The 21931-nt window shown below is 39.6% G+C and overlaps 2 protein-coding genes across 6 annotated transcripts in view; one reads left to right on the top strand and one right to left on the bottom strand.

Annotated features, from left to right (window-relative positions):
- The window catches only part of RhoGEF64C (Rho guanine nucleotide exchange factor at 64C), a 192102-nt gene extending 188469 nt beyond the window's left edge, over positions 1 to 3633 (top strand). For all 4 annotated transcript variants that reach the window (XM_070208342.1, XM_070208341.1, XM_070208339.1 and 1 more), the window contains 2 exons: positions 1946 to 2173; positions 3237 to 3633. In XM_070208342.1, the coding sequence (XP_070064443.1) occupies positions 1946 to 2173; positions 3237 to 3368 (360 nt within the window). In that variant the 3' untranslated portion in view covers positions 3369 to 3633. The remainder of the gene's footprint in view (positions 1 to 1945; positions 2174 to 3236) is intronic.
- A 14324-nt stretch (positions 3634 to 17957) lies between these two features.
- Positions 17958 to 21008, bottom strand: LOC6636549 (leucine-rich repeat-containing protein 15). 2 transcript variants are annotated; one of them, XM_015168335.3, is made up of 7 exons: positions 20033 to 21008; positions 19659 to 19969; positions 19447 to 19595; positions 19121 to 19380; positions 18774 to 19056; positions 18602 to 18710; positions 17958 to 18113 (listed from the first exon to the last, which is right to left on the bottom strand). In XM_015168335.3, exons 1-6 carry the CDS (start codon positions 20707 to 20709, stop codon positions 18627 to 18629), a joined length of 1764 nt encoding a protein of 587 aa, XP_015023821.1. In that variant the 5' UTR covers positions 20710 to 21008; the 3' UTR covers positions 17958 to 18113; positions 18602 to 18626. The 2 variants fall into 2 exon arrangements, with proteins under 2 accessions (XP_015023821.1, XP_015023820.1); XM_015168334.3 differs by having other exon boundaries at positions 18602 to 19056; positions 20033 to 21006.
- Positions 21009 to 21931: the final 923 nt, after the last annotated feature.

The raw sequence follows: 21931 nt of genomic DNA, 5'->3' as shown, positions 1-21931 counted from the left end.
ATCCAAGAAAAGAAATATCCAAGAAAAGAAACATCCAAGAAAAAAAACTTTCAAGAATGGAAATATCAGAGAAAATAAACATCCAAGAAAAGAAACATCCAAGAAACAAACCATCCAAGAAAAGAAACATCTTAGAAAATGAAACAACCAATAAGAAAAGCATCCAGAAAGATACAGGAAAAAACAACCAAGAAAACAACATCCAAGAAAAACAACATTTAAGGAATGAAACATCCAAGAAATAAAGAAACATCCAGTTAAGCCCGATGAAAATAGCATTCACAAAAATTGACTCATCGATGTTTCGATGTTTTTTTTTTGCCAGAACTCTGTAAAGCCTTTTGACAGGTTGCATGGCACGAGTCCAGCTCTAAGCTTGCAGTGCGAGCCTGTTACTTCTGCTCCTGCTTCAGCTATTCCTGGTCACGTTTGACAAGCGACAAGCGCCAAACGATGCTCAGGCGTTTGACATGAGGTGTGGACAATTAGCGAGCGGCGCTTGTACCTAATAGACACTCCCCCCTCCTGCCACCTTCCGCTCACTACACCTCTTCATAGGATCACGCCTTCTAAAGTGAGGGTGAGAGTAAGAGTGGGAGTCGGAGTGGAAGTGGAAGTGGGCACTCGTGCCGAGCTGATGTCATGGCAACAGTTTTGCCGTGCGATAAAAGATTTCAACAAATCAGACCAGAGCAGAGCATAGCGGGCGGAAACGGGGAGGAGCGGAGGGGATGGCCCGTTGACGCATCGAGTGGAACGGAAGCGCATCCTGCCTGTCCTAATGAAAAGTGCTTATCCAAGCAACTATCTGCTTTTGATGCCTAAAAACAAAACGAGTTTCCATTCGTTGTCGACGCAAAAAAAAAAAAAAAAAAGATAACACAGGCAAGAGGGTGCTTGAATTGGGAGTGGCTGTCCAGCAGATACCCTGTTATGGTATCAATAAACAGATGAAGATATGCAGCATGATATCGGCGAATCAACATTTATTTATTTTTTGTCAAGCAAACCTCATTTATAATGAAAAATATAGTCATATTCTTGAATCGATATTTATCGATTATTTATTAAAAAGCAGATTAAGACATACCGACTCACATTGTCGAATCGATATTTATCGATTTTTGGAAAACAGAGAGAGCCATCAAACAAAATCTCAAAGATATAAAAACTCATATTCCCGAATCGATATTGATCGGTTTGCAAGAAAATATGGAAACAATCGTTGTATCGATATTAGTTGACTTTTGGAAACAAGAAGAAGGCATTAATTAAAATGACTAATATATACGGACTCATATTCTCTCATCGATAATTATCGATTTACCGAAAATATGAGAGCAATCGATAAAAGTAAAATATATTCCGAATCGTATGCACAACTGCAATATACCCGATTCAAGCCAATTCTATTGGATGCAGGGTATACAAAACCGATGGCGTCAAGTGGCCCACAAGCAGACTACCACAAACCCAAAAGGCCAACGGGAAGTGGAATGGCAGGCGTGTGTGTAGAGGGGGGTGGCACATCGATGGCGACGCAGTGCGTATGTCACTTGTTTGGTTTTTGTGCCCTGCTCTAAATTTTTCGAAAAAGCCTCAGCCGACAATTGCTCAATTCAAGAACGAGGCAGTTTTCTTTTTCTTTTTTTTTTTTTTTTTGTTGTCATTTTTCTGCTTGTAGCTGGGCTGTAGTTTTGGTGCTGTATCTAGTTCTGGTCCGGGCGCTGCTTCCTGCGGCAGTTGCAGCCCGACTGTCCGGGCGACTGTCCGACTGTCCGCCCGGCAGCCTGACAGGCTTTGTGTGCTCGCGCTATCTGAAGTCAGGCTCCATCTTTCGTGCTGCCCACACACTTTGCCCGCTTTCCAGCTGTAATTTTGTTTAGTTTCGTTTTACACAATTTTCTATTTCTATTTCATTTTTTCTTTGTTTTTTGTTCGCCAGCCAAGTGCCAATTATAGGGCAGAGAAGGCCACGTCGGATAAACTGAATTTCCCGAAGCACACCGGCATTCGGGAGGCCTCGCTGCTGCTGGTGAAGGAGAAGTGCGGACGGTATACGCTGACACGGGAGCCCTTGTATCTGGACAGATGTGTTGTGTGCAGCGAAGCGGATTGGGATGATTATTTCGAAGTGCAGGAAATTTCATCGAAGGACACATTCATATTCAAAGTGAGTAGACGCCAGCTAGCCTAGCCTTGCCTGGCTCGCCCCTGCCACTTGCTCCATTCCATTCGAGCGCATAGTTTTAGACCGGTTTCGTTTCGGTTTGATTCGGTTTGCATGGCCCGTGCCAGTTGACTTGACTCTTAAATGGAACCGTTTGCCTTTTGACTGCACACCGGCAAATGTTTGGGCTTCGTTAGTTTTGCCCCGTCGTTTGGCGGGCTTCCCTTCTTTGCCGGCAGCTACAGGGTTTAGCTTTAGTTGGGTGTAAGTTTCAATGTGCACAAGCAAGATGATCCTCGCAGGTAAATAGAGCAGCGGGAATACAATTAACACTCGACGAAAGCTCTTTAAAAGGCGACTAAATATCTGGACTAGAAGGTAAACGTTTTGTCTAGACTTGGTATGAAGGAGTAGACTATGGGATATGCACAGATATACACTCTAATTGAAGGTTTAACTGAAAGCTATTAGCAAAGCTTTATACATTTTTTCATGCTTAGCATTTAAGATTGACCAGCATTATATATTATACACTACCCGAGCTTACGCAAATGACAGCTTGTTTCAGTTTAAGCAAAGCTAGCAGCTAGCTGGAATACCTCAAGCAAATATTATCTATAGAATTTAAAACACACACAAAAAGCACACACAACGAAGAGCTGTCAGTTGAGTAGCATACACTTGGGGGCAGAATATTCCGCGTTTAATATGCTACAGATTTCATTTTTAATAACAGACACACACACACACACACACACACACACACGCACTTTGAAGCGTATGGAGAAATCCATTTGAAATCCTGTCTAATGTAAAACGAGCCGTAGCTTCAGCTTCAGTCATGCGTATTCTGGCCTGGGGCAATGTGTAGTAGTTTGGCGTGGGGTGGAGGGACGAGGCGGGGGAAAAGAGGGCGGCGCATAAATTCTAACGTTTAGTTACGGCCAACTGAGCACACACACACACACACACACGCAGACACACGTGACACCTGTCTAAATGGCGAGTCAATCAAATATTTCCAACATTTTGACAACATATTCTCCCCCCCTCTCTTCACTGACAGGCCGAGGACGGGCTGCGCACCAAACAGTGGTACACGCAGCTGCAGTATCATGCCCAGGGCATGGGGGCGTGGCGCAAGAGGCGGAACGCCCTGGCCAACATAATGATCAATGGGATGCTGACGCGCACTTAGCCAGGAATTCGAGGAACAGCAAGAGGAAGAACAACAACAATATTCGCAATATCAAAATTGATGCAGCAAAAGTGCATTTAACAAATTGGCGGCTTAATTTGTATTGATGCGTTATTAACCAGCAAATTAAATAATTATAATTTAAGTGATATATACACAATTTACAATAAATACACCTACACATACCAATCATTTAGATACACACACATTATATATATATATATATATATATAACACCCTATAACGACACAATAAATGCATAAATAAATATATATATTAATTACTCGTTAAATTGCATTTTAATTGAGTTATTAAAACGAAACGAGGCGAAACTATTGTGCGAAATTCTTTAGAATCTTAACATTAATAGTTTATGGCTGTTTAGTGTACGCCAGTCGCGTCTGCGCGACTGGCAGTTACCCTGCAAAAAACAGCCTTTCACATACACAATAATAGGGCTTGCTCAATGTGAAAGGAGTATCAAGGGTATTCAAAAATAAATATAAAGTAAATCCTTACATCTCTTTAAATCTTATCTCTTCGAGCTAACATGCCAAGAGATAATGCCGGGTCGATAATTTCCCATCTCTTTCTGTTTATCCTATCTACTTAGCACTCTTTATATATAATATATATTTCTTCCAAGTGGTTATGCAAATTAAGATTATTTTTAATTTTTACTTACGAACAGTTTTGTCTCTACTAAAAACTTCTTTATTAGTAATGTCACCCTTAACATTAGCTAGAAGAGGGGCATAGGTGGCCGGACGAGCAAATAAATATTCTAATAAATTTAAGCATTTAGTTTTCGTAATCTTGTGTATTCAATTATTAGGCAGACACACCAATGGGTAAATTAATAAATGAACTTCTCCAGATCAACTCATTCCGATCAAGAATATATATATCCTTGCCTCTTTTTGATACGAGCTCATTTGATAGGGTATAAATAGTGGAAGCAGAAGTAAATAGTTGCTGCGCTTACGTTTATTGAATATTTGGGCGTATAAAGGAAAATGTTGATTACATTTTCACAAAATAGCCGCAAAATTGCGCAAAGTTTTGCAAACTTTAGCCGCAAACTCAACTAAAAACACTTTGCACATCATGCCAAATATTTAAACACACACACACACACACACATGCAGATATATATAGCTATTCATATATGGACAGTTAGTTGATTAAACCATTTTAAATCTCATCCAATGCGCAAACAACAATTGCGGCTACATCAGAAGCAGCAGCAACAGCAACAGCAGCAGCAGCAGCAGCAGCAGCAATAATAACATTTAACAAACAACAAACAAACAAGAGCCCAAACCCAAAGTGGTTTCGACTTTGGGGTTTTACGGTATTCTCGGCCGGGCTTCCACTGGGGTTTATTGCTTGTTTAATTACACAAATAACTGAACAGATTATTATGGTTAAACACGAAACTGTAATTGTCATGGCCAGTCGCAGCGTTTGCTCGGACAATTGTGAAAATCTCAGTATTGGAGCACAAAATTGTCTTCCACTTGGCGGAGATTTAACACGCTGACGGACTGTTTGGACGACTCGATTGGGAATAGCAGGACATATTTGTATTGTCATCTGATTGTAAAATGAACGTTTGTGTTATTCAAGAGGTGTTTAAAGTGCCGCAGAATAAATACACTCAATGAAATGTATTTGCAGGTCAAAAGGAACTTGAACTTATAGTGGAACATATATGTGGCTGGTTTCCTAGTAAATCTCTTCTCTCTATATAAACTTTGGAGGAGTCGTAAAAGGCATTACTTAAGTGCATAAAAAATGCCGAACGTGCCGAAGGAAATATGCCGACGTTGCCCGGTTCAAATGGAAAAATTATATAAATGCAAGAAGCGCTAAAATCGTTTGTATAATTCGCTTCAACTTCATGTACATATAAAAAGTTATCCAAATTTGTCATCTTTTATAAAATAACTATAAAACTAGAGAATTGCTGCTGAGTTTGAGCCGGCGACCTGCTGCTTACGAGTCAGACGTGACATTTGCACAGCATAAACTATTTGATGTGCATATATAAATGTATAGAAGCAATGGCTTAACTATAAAAAGCCTTCTCCGCAGAAGTCTCTTCTTTAAGGCTTCAGCCTGCGAATGAAATTCAATTCGACTGAGGAGTTAGTCAACTCTTTGCGAGTAGTTCGAGCACAAGAACAGAGCGCCATTTATCATAAATTGAGCTGCCTAAATGCATAAACATTTTAGCATATACTTTATTTATACAGAGAGTTTTGACTGGAAGACACCAACAATTTGTGGGCTTGTTGATGTATTAGTTAGTCCAGGCGGAATATGAAAATAATTTGCAATGCCGCCTGCGGCGCATCAGATCCTTTGATGGCTTCCGTTCGAAATTATTACTAATACGCCACGTAAACAAGTTCCAAATCCTTTAAAGCAGCCGACACCGACAACGGAGCCTAAAGCAGGCCGCATACGACAAAATTGAAAAGCAAAGCCAAACTCGGAAACGATAAAACAGCTCGAGCTGTGGAGGGGAGAGAATAGAGGCAGGGGGCGGGGAAAAGTGCATGCTGAGCGCAATTATGCTGGACAAACATTTACCAGCAGAGCCAAGCGATAGAGGCTAGAGCTGGAGAGCTGCCCCATCCTGACCCACTCCGCATTATCCTCTGCCAGGATGTGGCACTTAGCATGCACCTTGGCACACGCATAAACACACACAGACACACACACACACACACACACAAACAGTCCCCATCCTTGGCGCAGAGCTCGACTAGTTTTAGTGTACTCCAGTGCCTGGTTGCCAAACACAGACTTCAACAGCCGGCGTCTCGCTGTCAGTCTCCATCTCCAACTCCATTTAACCCCAAACCGGGCTCAGCCTCATCCTGACTGGGTCGTGGTACGTGTTATAACAATAGGGTGTCATGCTGGCAATATCCCCTACATCAACCCCATCACTTCCCGTCCCTCCCCCATGCTCCAAGTGCGCGACTAACACTAACGAGCAGTAAAACAAGTTTAAGATTTGCCGGCACACAAATAAAAACACAACCAGAGCCGGCAGATTTGGCCCCCCCTCCACCCCAACCCCCTGTCAGCCCCCCTCGCTTCGACGCCGTTGGCGGATGCTGAGCGGAAGCTGGGTTTTAGCGTGCAATAACATAACCAAGGCACGTAGCACAAACACGGTACATTATATTGTATAAGCAGACTTCATTACGGTATTTAAACAGAATATCCACAAATTCTGACATGTCGAATGCGCCAAGCGAATCCGAGGCACAATGGACCAAGAATGGCCAAGAATCGATTGAAATTGAAAATGAAATCGGCTTAAATGTAGATAGATAGAAAATAGATGTGTGTAGCTGCTAGCCGGGGCTTAATCCAAACGATTCTAACTATGAATTTCAATTTTTATTTAAATATGAGCGTCGAACTAAAAAGCAGCAAGTCGCCAGCTCAAATCGTGAATGCTAATTTATGTTTTAATAAGAGTTAAACCTTCAACGAAATCAGTTATTGAGTTTCTAAGCGTCGAACCGACAAGCCGAAGATCCCCAGTTCAAATCCATAATTCTCATAATAAATTAAAGGTTGCTGGTTCAAATCTGTTCGCAGCTTAATGTGAAAACAGTTTGAAAAGAGGTTTTTCAATCATTGAATGAGCGACTTTAAAAAAAGTTCCTTCTGTGCAAAGACTCGATTCGCAGGCTTCTTTCCTTCTGTCCTTTGCACACAACTTATATACCCTTTAACATTTTATCAGCCGATTATCCACATTCGAAAATATCTTCAAAATTATTTTCTGAACAAATTCTATTCTTTATCAATATTAAATCACTTTTGAAGCACAAAGTTTCCCAGCAGCCCATTGTGCCCACGGGGCGTGCCAAAAAATTACACACTAGCTTACACACACACACGCGCATACAGACAATCACAGATACCCACATCAAAAGTCAAATTGTGAGCAGTCAGGCGAGTCGAACTATATAGCCAGAGCCCGTGTCTGACTGACTCCGTGGCCGGGGTCTTGTAAAAATGCATCACGTAACCCGAAGGTTGGCCACATCGCCTGGCAATGTGATTAGACCCGCAGTCTGAGCATGGCGAAAACTTTTGTCCAAGTGGAGAGCCGAGACGAGACGCCGTACGGGCAGGCAGTTGGTGACAAGAAATCAGCGCCATATGCAGCCGTAGCCGCAGACCAAAACTAAAACTGGGCAATAAAAATTTGTCGCCAAGCCAATAAATGTTGCCCGTGGACAGGGACAAAAACAGGGCCAGGAGATTACCGAGAGTCGGCAGTTGAGAGTCGAGAAACATTTTCATTGCAGCATTTAAAGCTGCGCAAAAAAACTTGCGGCGAAATGGTGGCTCCAGCCCATTTCGTGCAATAAAAAATTGAAATTAAAACTTCCACTTTTGTTGCTTGGCCCACCTTCGCTCCGCACCTGGCCAAAAAGCCGGCGACACAGTTTTCCCACGAAATAGGTCGTAAAAATTATGAAAGCCGCAAACGGTGTCCGCTCCAAAAGGTCCCAACAATGGGACGAACCCGACCCAGCCGTCGCCCCTTCGCTGGGTTACCCAACCGGAAGGAACTCGGGCTAAAGATGTGATTCGATTAAAGTGAACGCCACAAGACGCTTTCCAAATTAAACTTATCGTGCACTTAGAACTATATGCAAATATATTAAAGTGTTTGAGTGATTGAGTGATTGACCGACTGACTGGCTGACTGATTTGTTGTCATAATTATTTTCACTGATTGAAGTGAATGATTGTTATATAGCTCAAACCACAAGATATAGAATGTTTGCATTTTTCAAGGTATAAACATTTGGTTAATAGGGAAATTTCCTCCCACTCAGATGGAAAGTAAGTAAGAAACATTTATGCGAAATTGTGCTGTTTTTCAGATTATCATTCCTAGGTGGAAAATTTGATGTAAAGTTCGTATGAGAAAATTGCATCAATTGTATATGCTTTGCACAGATTATATAAAGTCATAAAATGGAATAAAATATATCTTAAAATAAATGGAAAAAGGATTCATTTCGATATAAATATTTGACATATAATTGGCATATATGATAATATATAAAGAATTAAACGGACTTACCTACGTATTTATTGCTGCTCTTGCGGCGATTTGTGTAATTTCCTTTGCCTTCCCTGGTTGCTTGTATCCGTTATTTCTTTCTGCTTTTTCCATAGGCGTTTTGCTCCGACTTTAAGTTTTCATTTTCATTTAGATTTCAATTTGATTGATTGACTGATTCGTGATCAGTCAGACTCGACTTGATTGATGCATTGATGTACAGGCACTTTCCAAATTAAATTAATCCTACACTTGGGATAACTTTATGCACATATATTAAAGTGTTTCTCCTGTCCAAGAGAATACCTGATTGACTAACTTTGAGACTGACTGACGGACTGACTGAATTATGACCACGGTCAGTTGACTAACTGATGTACAGATTTATTCATAATCTAATTTACCATGCACTCGGGATATCTATACACAAACATGCTTATGTTTAAGTGATTGATGGATAAATTAATAAGCAAACAGATAGACAGGGGCGACAGATAGTAAGACGAGAGACATACGACACAGACATACGGACGAGAAACAGACTGATAGACGGACTGATTGACTGACTGGCTGATTTGTATAAGAGAAACATTATATAAAATAATATCAAGCACTAAATAAAAAGTAATGGTAATGTTTTGCACAGATTATATAAATTCAAAAGATGAAAGAGAATGTTAAGATGAAAAGAAGATGCTTCAGCTGGGCGCAGCCGGGTAATAAATTCCATTTCAATATAATATTTGACATGCAATTGGCATATATGATAGATAATAATTAAAGAAATAAACGGACTTACCGACGTATTTATTCCTGCTCTTGCGGTGCTTTATTTAGTTTTTTTTACAGCCCTGGTGGCTTGTATCCTTTTTGTTTTTATGTTTATGTTCTTCCATTGCCGTTATACTCCAACTTTGAGATTTTCATTTAGTTTAAATATTCATTTAGATTTCCATTTTGTTTGGCTGATTGATTCGTGATCGCAGTCAATCTGACTGATTGATGTACAGACGCATTCCAAATGTTATTTATCCTACACTTGGAATAACTTTATGCAATTATAATAAGGTGTTTCTCGTGACGGAGAGAGTAACTGATTGAACAACTTTGAGAATCACTGATTGACTAACTGATAGACTGACTGATTCCTGATCACGGTCAGTCTGACTGAATTATGTACAGATTCATTCAAAATGAAATTTAGCATGTACTTTTGCTTACTTAGAATATCTATCAATATATACTTGTACTTTTAGAAGTTAATTGACTGATTGATGGACTGATTGGTAGACAGACAGATGAGACAGATAGACGGACGAGAAACAGACTGATAGTCGGACTGATTGACTGACTGATAGACGGACTGATTGACTGACTAGCTGATTCCCGAATATCATTGAATAAAACAGTCTATTTGACCGTCAATTAAGTGATTGATGTACAGACACTTTCAAAATGCGATTTACCGTGTTTGCAAAGGAAAAGGTCAACATGATATAAAAACAAATCAATTTAAAACATTAAGTGATAAGTGATGATGGTAATAGATCTTAAAATGTGAAAAAAATGTTTCAGCCGGGTAATAATTTCCATTTCAATATAATATATGTCATACAATTGTCATATATACTAGATAATATATAAAGAAATAATAGTATTTGTCATACAATTGTCATATATAGTAGATAATATATAAAGAAATAAATGGACTTACCGGAGTATTTGCTGCTGCTCTTGTGGTGCTTTGTTTAGTTTCTTTTTCCAGCCCTGGTGGCTTTTTTCCATTTTTTATATATATTTCCGCTTCTTCCATTTTCATTGTGCTCCGACTTTGGGAGTTTCATTTAAATTTTTATTTTCATTTAGATTTCCATTTTGATTGGCGGACTGATCACAGGCAGTAAGACTGATTGATGTACAGACGCATTCCAAATGATATTTATCCTACACTTGGAATAACTTTATGCAATTATAATAAGGTGTTTCTCGTGACGGAGAGAGTAACTGATTGAACAACTTTGAGAATCACTAATTGACTAACTGATAGACTGACTGATTCCTGATCACGGTCAGTCTGACTGAATTATGTACAGATTCATTCAAAATGAAATTTACCATGCACTTGGAATATCTATGTATTTATACTTGTATTTTTAGTAGTTGATTGACTGATTGATGAACTGATTGATAGACAGACAGATAGACAGGCGATACAGATAGGCAGACAATACACATACAAGACAGACAGACGGACGAGAAACAGACTGATAGACGGACTGATTGACTGACTGATGGTTCCTTTACCGTGTTTGTATAAGAGAAATTTCAACATTATATAAAATAATATCAAGCTCTTAATAAAAATTAATGATAATGTTTTGCACAGATTATATAAAATCAAAAGATGGGAGAAAATGTTAAGATGAAAAGAAGATGCTTCAGCCTGGCGCAGCCAGGAAATAAATTCAATTTCAATATAAATCAATTGCAAATGATAATGTAATATAATATTAAAAGAAATAAACGCACTTACCCACGTATTTGTTGTTGCTCTTGCGGTGCTTGTTGTTTAGTTTTTATTTTTTCCAGCCCTGGTGGCTTGTTGGACACATATTTTTTTATATTTTTGCTTCCTCCTTTTCCGTTATGGTCATTTTCAGTGAAGTTTTGATTTTCATTTAGATTTCCATTTTAATTGATTGACTTATATGTGATTACAGTCGGTCTGGCTGAGTGATTGATTGATTAAGCGACTGACTGATGCACTAATTAAACCGGCTTCAGCCGTAGGCTTGAGATTATCAATTGATTAAGTGACTTATAATTAAATAGTTTGAGCCATAACATATAGATAGCTGTATTTATCACAGGATTAACATTTGTAGATGTAACATATGTTTATATATTATTATTAGAAAAAGGGAACAAAGCCGGCACAGCCGGCTAATAATTTCCATACCAATATAAATTTTTGACATGTAATTGGCAAGTATAATAATAGTTAACGAAATAAACGGACTTACCTGCGTATTTGTTGCTGCTCAAAAGCAAGCGTCGCTTTGTTTAGTTTATTTTTTCCATCCCTGGTTTTTTGATTCGATTTTTTTATTTCTGTTTGTTCCATTGCCGTTATGCGCAGACTTTTGATTTTCATTTCAGTTTTTATATTCATTTAGATATCCATTTTGATTGACTGATTGATACGCGGTCACAGTCATTGATTGATTGATTGATTGATTAAGCGACTGGTTGAGGAACTGATAAAGTCGATATCAACCGTAAACTTTAGATGCAGCTGCTCACTAATTTATTAATTGATTAATGTACTTAAAATTAAGTAGTTTTTAGATATGAAAGATGCATTCGTAACCCATTTTTAAAATTATTATGAAAATTGTTATGTCAGAAAAAAAAAAAAATTTATATCTTCAAATAAAAAGTAATGGTTATGATTTGCATAAAGTCAGAAAATTGGGAGGAATTGGCATATATGATATAATACTTATTTAAAGAAATAAATGGACTTACCTGCGTATTCGTTGTTGTTCGAGAGAACGCGGCGTTTTGTTTATTTCATTTTCCAGCAATTATTCCTTGTGTTTGTTTGTTTTAAATATATATTTCTGCTTTTTCCATTGCTCCGACTTTGAGATTTTCATTTTCCTTTAGATTTTCATTTTGACTGACCGATACTTGATCAGAGTCAGATTGATTGATTGATTGATTATGCGACTGATTGATGCACTGATTAGCTTTAGGTGAACTTTTGACTAATTTATCGATTGATTAAGTGACTTATAATTAAATAGGTTTAATCTTAAGATATAGGTAGCATCATTTTCGAAATCTTAACATTTGGAGATGTTATACATGTTTTCGTATAATGAGAAAGAAGGAACAAACCCGGCCAAGCCGGGTAATAAATTCCATTTCAATATAAAATTTGCATATATAAAAATATTAAAAGGAATAAACGGACTTACCTGCGTATTTGTTTCTGCTCAAGAGCAATTGTTAAGTTTATTTTCCATTCCTTGTTGCTTGATTTCGTTTTTTAATTTTTGTTTCTGTTTTCTTTTCCTTTGCCGCTATGCTCAGACTTGAAATTTTCATTTTCATTTAGATTTCCATTTAGATTTCCATTTTGACTGAGTGATTGATTGATGCACTGATCAAGCCAGTATCAATCGTAGGCTTTATATGAAGCTGCTCACTAATTTATTAGTTGATTAAGTGACTTATAATTAAATAGTTTGAGCCATAGATAGCTGCACTTTTCACGGTCTTAACATTTGTAGATGTAAAATATGCTTAGAAATGTTTAGAAATTGGGAACAAGGCCGGCACTGCCGGCTAATCAATTCCATTTCAATATAAAATTTGCATATATATAAATATAGAAAAGAATAAACGGACTTACCTGCGTATTTGTTGCTACTCAAAAGCAAGCGGCGCTTTGTTTAATTTCTTTTGCCAGCCCTGGTGGCTTTTGTCCGTTTTTTTTTTTTTCCTTTCTGTTTCTTCCATTGCCGTTATGCTCCGTCCGAGTGCTCAATAAGGTCAATGGGCAGACTTTGGATTTTCATTTTAGTTTTCATTTTCATTTAGATTTCCATTTTGATGTTCATCATTTGCATTTTCATTTCGCTGTGGAGAAAATCAAACAAATTGCAGCAAAATTTTAATTGTTTTTCCCTGTCAACTGAGGCTTCTTTAATTGTATGTGTGGGTGTATGTGCGTGTGCTGGTGTGTGTGTGTGTGTGTGTGTTGTGTGTGTGTCTAATCAGCATTACTACGCACACACATTCAGCATATTTCACACATCGTGGAAACAGTCGACAGAGCCGCGTCATAAGAATAATGTGCGACACGTTCGAGCATAAACCGAATTAAGTATACGCCACGTTTGCCAGCCAGTCAGCCAGTAGTAGCAGAAACAGGAGCAGGAGCAGGGAGCAGAAGCGGCAAGTGAATGGACGCGTGGCCACAAAAACCAACTGCATACACCCACACACCCACACACATACACACACACAGAGAGACACACATTCGCACACTCGCTTACAAATATTCACAGGGACAAGCAAACACTCGCATTTTTATGCGTTGTAGCAGCTCCAAAGTGCCAGCCAAAAAGATGCACACACACACACGCACACACTTACACTCTCGTACACACACACATACACACACACACACATACAGAGCTCAACTCGCAGAAACTCTACGCCCTTTGGCAGCATGTGCTAAATATATATGCATACAAAAATATATATTCGTGTGTTTGTGTTTGTGTGTCTATATATATATACCCTGTACACTCTGCGAAAAATTAGAGCTTATTTTGAGTTAGGAAATTATTCATTTATCAAACTTGATAATCTTCACATTAATACAAAATCTGAGGAAACCTGGAAGAGAGAGGGCTTACGGGCTTGCAAATATGCCAGAAGATAACACAAAGTTCTACATATACATCATATATATAAAATAACACGAAGTACATTTTGAATTTGCAAATGCTTCATTGATCAACATCTATAAGCTTCACATGAATAAAGAATCTGGAAAACCAAGAAGGACCCGAATTTAAAAAAGGACTTTTACATAAAATGAGGTACATTTTGAACATGGAAACGGTACATTTATAAACTTTGACAACCTTCTCTTGAATCATAAATCTAATATGAACAAGAAGGAAACCTGTAAGAAAAAGTTTACATTTTCAGGAGATATTCAAGACGCGTAACTGTTGAGTCTCGTCAAGAAAGCCGAATCAAATTCCTATATATAACATTATTTACTAGCTCTTCCTCCTATAGAACCTAAAGATATAGTAGTCAGATATGGGGAAGACTTTGCTCAGATATAACTCAGATACAACTCGCATAGGTCAAATTTTGTTGAGATAACTTGAAAAAGAGAAAAGTTTTTTTCATAAGGAACTTAACTTTCAACCCATCGAACTTTGTGGTATGAAATTTATATTTCGAGCAGTTGATAAGGCACAAATTTTGTATTACTTGCGTAAATGTGCTGCCCATTTTCGCTGAGTGTACGTGAGTGTGGCAAAAAAAAAAAGGGGGAAAAAGAAAAGGCTAACGCCGCGGCAACGTCTAAGTGAATTTGCCTGAGCCTGACGCCTATCCTCGCCCGGCATTGCCTTAGGTCAGGCACGGGCACGGACATTGGGCAAAGGACTCTACAGCCGGCGCAGCAGCAGCTCCTTTGGATGCTCTGCGAGAGCTGCTGCTGCTGCTGCGTGGGAGCTGCATGAAATTTGCATTAATTTGGGCGCACGCAATAAAAACCAAATTATTTCGAATTTTCAAATAAATCACAAATTTTTGACCAACATTCGGCAGCTGCAACAACAATAACAACAACAGCAACAACAGCAACAACAGCTGCTGCTGGCAGCGACGCCAACAGCGACGCCGACGTCTGTCATCGTGGCCATTGCCGAGTTCAGTGTGTCAATAGCTTCGGCTGCTGAGCGTCGGCCGAGCGCAGCCGAGCGTCGGCCGAGCGACGGCCGCAGAGCGCGGCTGCTGACTAAAGCGCGCGCTTGAGCACTGAGTCGAGTGCGTTGCAAAAAGCTCAAGAGTAAATTGAGTGGCCGGCTTTGAGTGCAACTCGCAGTTGAATGAGTGGCGCCACTTTGCCACGCAGCGGCTAAATGAGTGGCAGCCCTGCACAGCTGCGCCACTTTGCCACGCAGCGGCTGGCAGACAGTTGCTTAGGTTTGCGACTCGACTAAGCTTTCGAGCAGCTTTTCACCACTTTTTTCTTTCAGTTGTTCGAAAATAATATTGTTTGCTTAGCTGCCAAAGGATTTGCAACTTAAAGGAATTTACATACATTAGGCCCAGGAGCAGGGGTAGTTTGTTTTGTTAGCCGGCTTTGAAGGGCAAAGGCTGGCAATTCAAATCCTTTTACTTCCGCTCTAAGCAAAACAACGATAAGACGCAGGCCCCAGACAGATGCGGCTGATAGCAAAGATTCACACCCAGTGCCCAGTCCCCAACCCTCACCCCATTCCAAAACCCATCAGCTAAGAGGCGTGTGAGATGCGTTTAAAAAAATATGATTACATATTGTACTATATATATTGTGTATTGTATATTATGCACGACGGGTCTGTTGCAGGAAAAGGGTTGACAGTTTACAGCCCCCCCTTTCCAAACACCCCTTTCCGTAGCCACCATCCATTTGAGGTACACAAAGCAGAGACACTTTTAAGGCAATCAGCGCCCGCAGGCTCAGTATAGACAGCAGCCACAGCAGCTGGTTGTGAGCTGCGCGACTTTGGGATACCCTTCAAGCAACTAAATAAAAGTTTAGATATATTCTTGAAGATAGAATATAGAAATTTTGACAACTACTACAACTTGGAGAACTATCCAAAGAGTTAAATATTCTCTTGAAATTTATGTAAAGTAAATGAGTCAATATGCCAATATAACTCTTGAAATAAATCTTATACGAGAGTCAAGCTAACTCTTATATTATCTCTTATACAAGAGCCAACATAACTATTGTAATAAATTATATCTCTTCTAATCAACCCCTGTATTATAGAAGAGTCAAAGTAGCTCTTATAATCAATTTCTGTAAAACTTTAAGACAGCCAAACTAACTGTTATAAACTTAAAGTTGGTTTAAAAGTCAAAGTTGAATTAATGAATATCGATTTTGGTTTTACGAACTGTTCAATTATCGATTTGATTAATTATAATAAAGTATATAAGATATAAGAACTTGAGAGAGACACTTTCTAATTTGCGGAGAATAGTTTTTCAAAAGAGGACAATTTTCTGAATTGGGTATTTTTTTCATTAAAAAAGATTTGTTTGCATTTAAAGAAAATAATCTCTACTATCACACAATATTTTTTACGTTTCATAAAATATTTTGAATATTGTTTTATATTTTAGAAAGTTGCTCCATACTTTAAAAAATCCAATTATTTTTTTTAAAGTTCTCTACTTTTCTCACCTATTTTTTACTTTGAGAATCGTTTTTAGAATTTGTTTTCAGTAAATTATAGTCGAATTTCTTAATGTTTGATTTTAGGCATTCGGATATATGCACACAAGCAATATACCCCACATTTGTAATGTGTACAGGGTATTTTAAAGGCAGCAACAACGAGCGCGGCTCAACAACAATGGCGGCATTCAATTTTTAATATTTGCCTTGCAAATTTAGCATAAAATGCATTTGTTGTCTGCATGCGACCGCCTCCACAGTCACGCCCACATCGGAAGGGATAGCGATAGACGGCGACAAGCACACGAAACGGGCTACAGGAAACGGTGACGGCTCGGAGAAGGCGGGGGTCGGATCCCAGTACGTAGAAAAGCGGGGAAAGTGAATGGGGAAAAATGTAAAAATAGAGAGCGCGGGCAATGTCAACACATGGAAATTGCAAGGACAACGGGCAAAAACTAGCATCCAGCCAGGTGAAACCAAGGAAGACACAGATTGTGGGGGAGAGGGCGCTGCAACGGCGGAAGCTATAAATTGGTTGGGTAAAAAGCTTGTCCTAGACGTAGACACATGGGCAAAAAAAAAAAACCGGGCACGCGAGACACGGCAGTAATTTGTGCACGAAGCGAGAATGAGAAAGGAAGCGGGAACTGGGGACGTGGTTCGTCCGTATCACACGAAGTGAATGCAGTTCCTTTGAAGCACATTCAGGTATCCATAAAGGTATTTGCTTATGCGGTCGAGAATTAATAGAAAAGCGAGCAGAAAGTGGCAGCCGACAGAGAAAACAACAACAATTAGGGCTCAAATTTAAGAGGCAGCCAAAGCAGTTACCAGGCCAAGAACTGGTTACAGTTATGTCTGCGAGAATTAACCATATCCATGTGCATATACATATATATGTATATATACATGTAGGGAAGGAATGCGAGGAACCAGACTAGAGCTAACTTCAGACAGCCGACAACTGAGATACCCTTGAATACGAGATTATGTGGAAAGAGGATAGGCTTGGGAAATTGGGTGTATGTGTGAAGCTTGAATATACATTTATATGTATAGAGGTTAACCATGAATAAAAAGCCAATCCTCATGCAAAGCGGTTGAGTTTTGACTGAGCTATGAAAATGTTCAATTTTGACCCATGCCTAGAAACGAATCCGAGGGGTAAGACATGAATTTCAAGCAAAAAATGTAAATGCCGAATTATTTTAGAGGGTAAACCATGGACAAAAATCCAATCCTCGTGAAAATAAAGTTCTTTAAAAGCTATTTAGACACCGAACTGATGCTAAAAAATATATATATATACTCCCACACGATATATAGTATTTCATGGTGAAAAAATGTTCGATACTTACACAAATAACTCAAATTTTCCAACCTTCAGCCGAATTATTCCTGATGGAGCAATATGGATATAGTTGTTCAATTTGATGAGTTATGTGAGAAGTTTGTCGAGTTGGCGAATTTTGTTGAGATAAATAAAAAACAGTTTTTCATATATTTCCTATGGGTTGTGGATGATGGATGATATGGTGATCCGATGTAGATGAGATGTTGGTTTTAATTTTTGGAGCATAAAAAAGTTTCTTTTAACAATTCCGAAAGGTCCTATGACAGATATATTCGAAACGGGCAACTGCAAAAATAAAAGAAATCTATGTACAGTTTTTTTTCTAGAAAGGTTTAAGGCTAAGTAAATCGTTTGCAAGAAACCAGCAGACAGAGTATCGGACATGGCCATATAAATCAAATATTGATATTGAACAAGAACATATATATTCATATTTGATGGAAATGGAGGGTATTAAACAGGGCTGCAAGACTGGGTTTGAGCCGAACTGCTTTGAGCTCGGAATTCCAACTGCGAAACGAACCTTCAACGAAATCAGTTACCGAACCACAGCTTGGAAAATGTTTTGGAGCAAAATAACATACTTTTGAGAGAGACTTAATAAAGGCTTGAACCCAAATCTGGCTTGAAGACTAGGGAAAGAAAGCTGTGAACTGAACCTCTAAAAAAAAACAGGTACCATGTGTGAAAATTGGAATTCCAAAGCAGGAAGCTGGTTCGAATCGTATTGCAGCCCTGGCATTATTAACTAACTAACTATAGGATTTCTTTACTTTTGCAGTTATTTGTCGGGCGCATTTAATCCACGTGAACCTTCTTAATGGCCACGCTGGTTATCTCCGCCTCCTTGAGCTGCTCGTCCGTGGTGGAATTATATATATGCTTCAAGTACAAATTGAAATAGTCGGTATAGTTCATCGGTGTGGAAATGCGATGTGTGCGCACCGGAAGCCGCGGCGACAGCGACAACATGCTCGCCCATTGCCCATCGCAGAGATCGTCATACCGCAGCAGGCCCACCTCGTGCCCGCCCAGATCTCCCGGGCCGCGGCACATCGGCTGCTGGCCATCCCAGAGCTTCACCACAAATTCCCGAATCCAGCGCGCCAAATACAAGGCCCGGCAGTCGCAGTGCCAGGGATTCTTGTCCAGTTTGACGGCGACCAGTTGGTTCAGCCCGTGCAAAGCTCCATGCGGCAGATACATCAGCTTGTTGGAGTCGATGCGGCTAATGGGGAAATTATGCAGAAAGTAGGGAAAAGTTTGGCTTGGGAAAAGTTCCATCAACTCACAGTTTCTCCAGCTGGGTGAGCGGCTCGAAGGCGCGCGCATCGAAGTGCTTGAGTATGTTGTTGTTGAGCATCAGGATTTTGAGGCTGTCGAGGCCCTTAAAGTCGTTGGCCTCCAGCGTGGTCAGGTTATTCGAGAAGAGCGTCAGTCGGGTGAGTGCGCCGACCCGCAGGAACAGATCACCCGGTATGCTGGACAAGGAGTTCTGGCCGAGCAGCAGCTCATTTAGGTTCTTTAGCTCCGCAAAGGCCTGTCCATCGATCTGCAAGGAGAGAAAGGAGTTAAATCCATGTTAGCCAAGTCTAAGATACCCTAGAAGGCAACTCACGTGGCTGATGCGATTCATGGTGAGGTCCAGGGTGATCAGGTTGACGAGATTATTGAATGTCGTGGCCGATATGGAGCTAATGCGATTGTTATACAGATTCAAGGTGCGCAGACTCTTCAGGCCCTCAAAGAAGTCGTCCTCAATCTTGGCTAAAAGCAGTTTCAGTTAATTTAAGCTGAGATTGATAAAAAAAAAAATATCCAAAGCCCTACCAATTTGATTCCAGCCAAAGTCGAGGGCCTTGAGCTTGGTCTGGTATCGCATGCTGCCCGAGACGAGCTGCTCGATCCGGTTGCGCGACATATCCAGCTCCTCGAGCATCAGCTGATCGCGCAGCAGGTTGGGCGGAAAGTTCTTGATCTGATTGTCGCACAAATTGATCACAGTTAGGCGTTGGGCGTGATAGAAAAGCGATTCGGGCAGCAGCGAGATCTCGTTCTTGTGCAGATCGAGCAGATTCAGATTGCGCAGCTTCCAGAAGGTGCGCGCATCAATGTCCTCCAGCTGATTGTTCTGGATGCGACTGCAAAGAGAGAGGGGGACTCTCTTAGAATAAATGTCGAATGGAAGGGGTCTTGATACTCACAGCTGCAACAGGCTGTCCAGATCCCGGAACAGATCGAAGGGCAGAAAATCGAGCAGATTGTTTGATATGTCCAGCTCCTTGAGCAGCGTCAGCCCACGGAACGTGTCCTTGTGCAGTGTGGAGAGCACGTTGCGGGAGAGATCGATCGCAACCATATTCATGGGTATCACCTGGCTGACGGGCACAGTCTTGAGGTTCGTGTTCCAGCAGGTGAAGCTCTTGGTGTCCGGATTGCAGCGACAGACACCGGACGTGCAATGGTTCCACTCGAGCTCGCTGCCGCTGGCCAAATGCCAAACAGGCTGCTCGACGGAGCGCAGCCGGCTTTCGATCTGCCGTACTCGCTTATCGAACTCGGCCGGATTAAACATGGTGCCGACTTCTCCGGCTGGTTCCTTGCCGGCGCTCGTCCTGCGTTTAGCTGTCTCCACAGGCGCCGCAGCCATCAGCGTGCTGAGCGTTCCATTGGGCAGCGCCTTGATCAGCATTAGCAGCTGCGTAATGATCCGCAACGTCTCGCACGCATTCAGCGTGCAGTTGCGGGTGCCCGCCGAGAGCAGGGGCTGCAGATACCGCTGCCGGAACTCTTCCAGCGTCTGGCTCTCCGACTGCGCCTCCAGCGTGAGGATCAGCAGCAGCCAGGTCCATGGGAATATCCAAATAAGAAAGCGCGACATGACATCCGACTATAGAGTGCCTGGCGCGCTGCTTGAACCTATTTATAGGCTCCATTCAGCAGCTGCATAATTCGCACAATTTGAGATAATTTGCATTTTTTTACAGCAATTACCTTAAGTAGTTCAGAAAACCAGATGGGAACCCAGCTGAGTCGCAATGTGGCATATGCTCGCTTCTGATGACACTCTCCATTTCTGGCTTTTCCCACAACAATTTATATTATTGTCTTAATATATTTATAAGATATCAGGATATAGTTATATGGCAATTACTTAAACAAAAGCAAGATTTAAAGTTCGAATCTTCAGCTGGTCTCTGCATTTATACACGAGACTGGGATTAGAACCAGCAACCTTACTTTTAGTTCAGTATACATATAAGCTTTATATCTGTATCTATATCTATATCTATATCTATATCTATATCTATATCTATATCTATATCTATATCTATATCTATATCTATATCTATATATATATATCTATATCTATATCTATATCTATATCTATATCTATATCTATATCTATATCTATATCTATATCTATATCTATATCTATATCTATATCTATATCTATATCTATATCTATATCTATATCTATATCTATATCTATATCTATATCTATATCTATATCTATATCTATATCTATATCTATATCTATATCTATATCTATATCTATATCTATATCTATATCTATATCTATCTATATCTATATTCTATATCTAGATCTATATCTATATCTATATCTATATCTATATCTATATCTATATCTATATCTATATCTATATCTATATCTATATCTAAATCTATATCTATATCTATATCTATATCTATATCTATATCTATATCTATATCTATCTATCGATATCTATATCTATATCTATATCTATATCTATATCTATATCTATATCTATATCTATATCTATATCTATATCTATATCTATATCTTCTACTCAATTAAATTTTCAAGCGCAATCGGAAAACGGAAATGCGTCTTGGATTAACAAGACCCAGAAAAATTCTGATTTGTTTGCATACAGACAGACAGACATATCTACATAGAATCAATACTGATCAGTAATATATAAATATATATAATTATATTTATGTATATATATATTAATATATATATATATACATATAAATATATATTTATATATTATAATAGGTACAATTAGTTTTGGGCACAGTTCGCCTAACATAAACTTAAAATTATTTATTAC

Source organism: Drosophila virilis, chromosome 3, assembly GCF_030788295.1.
Source record: "Drosophila virilis strain 15010-1051.87 chromosome 3, Dvir_AGI_RSII-ME, whole genome shotgun sequence".
NCBI lineage: Eukaryota > Metazoa > Arthropoda > Insecta > Diptera > Drosophilidae > Drosophila > Drosophila virilis.
Note: the sequence above shows the minus strand (reverse complement) of the source record. Positions and strands in the feature narration are given on the sequence as shown.

What these genes read in the sequence shown, in the direction of transcription:
- LOC6636549 (XM_015168334.3), bottom strand. Translation starts at nt 20,709, where the DNA reads ATGTCGCGCTTTCTTATTTGGATATTCCCATGGACCTGGCTGCTGCTG. An exon ending in CCATGAATCGCATCAGCCAC is followed by an intron (nt 19,381 to 19,446) that starts GTGAGTTGCCTT and finishes CTCTCCTTGCAG; the next exon opens with ATCGATGGACAGGCCTTTGC. An exon ending in CTCACCCAGCTGGAGAAACT is followed by an intron (nt 19,057 to 19,120) that starts GTGAGTTGATGG and finishes TTTCCCCATTAG; the next exon opens with CCGCATCGACTCCAACAAGC.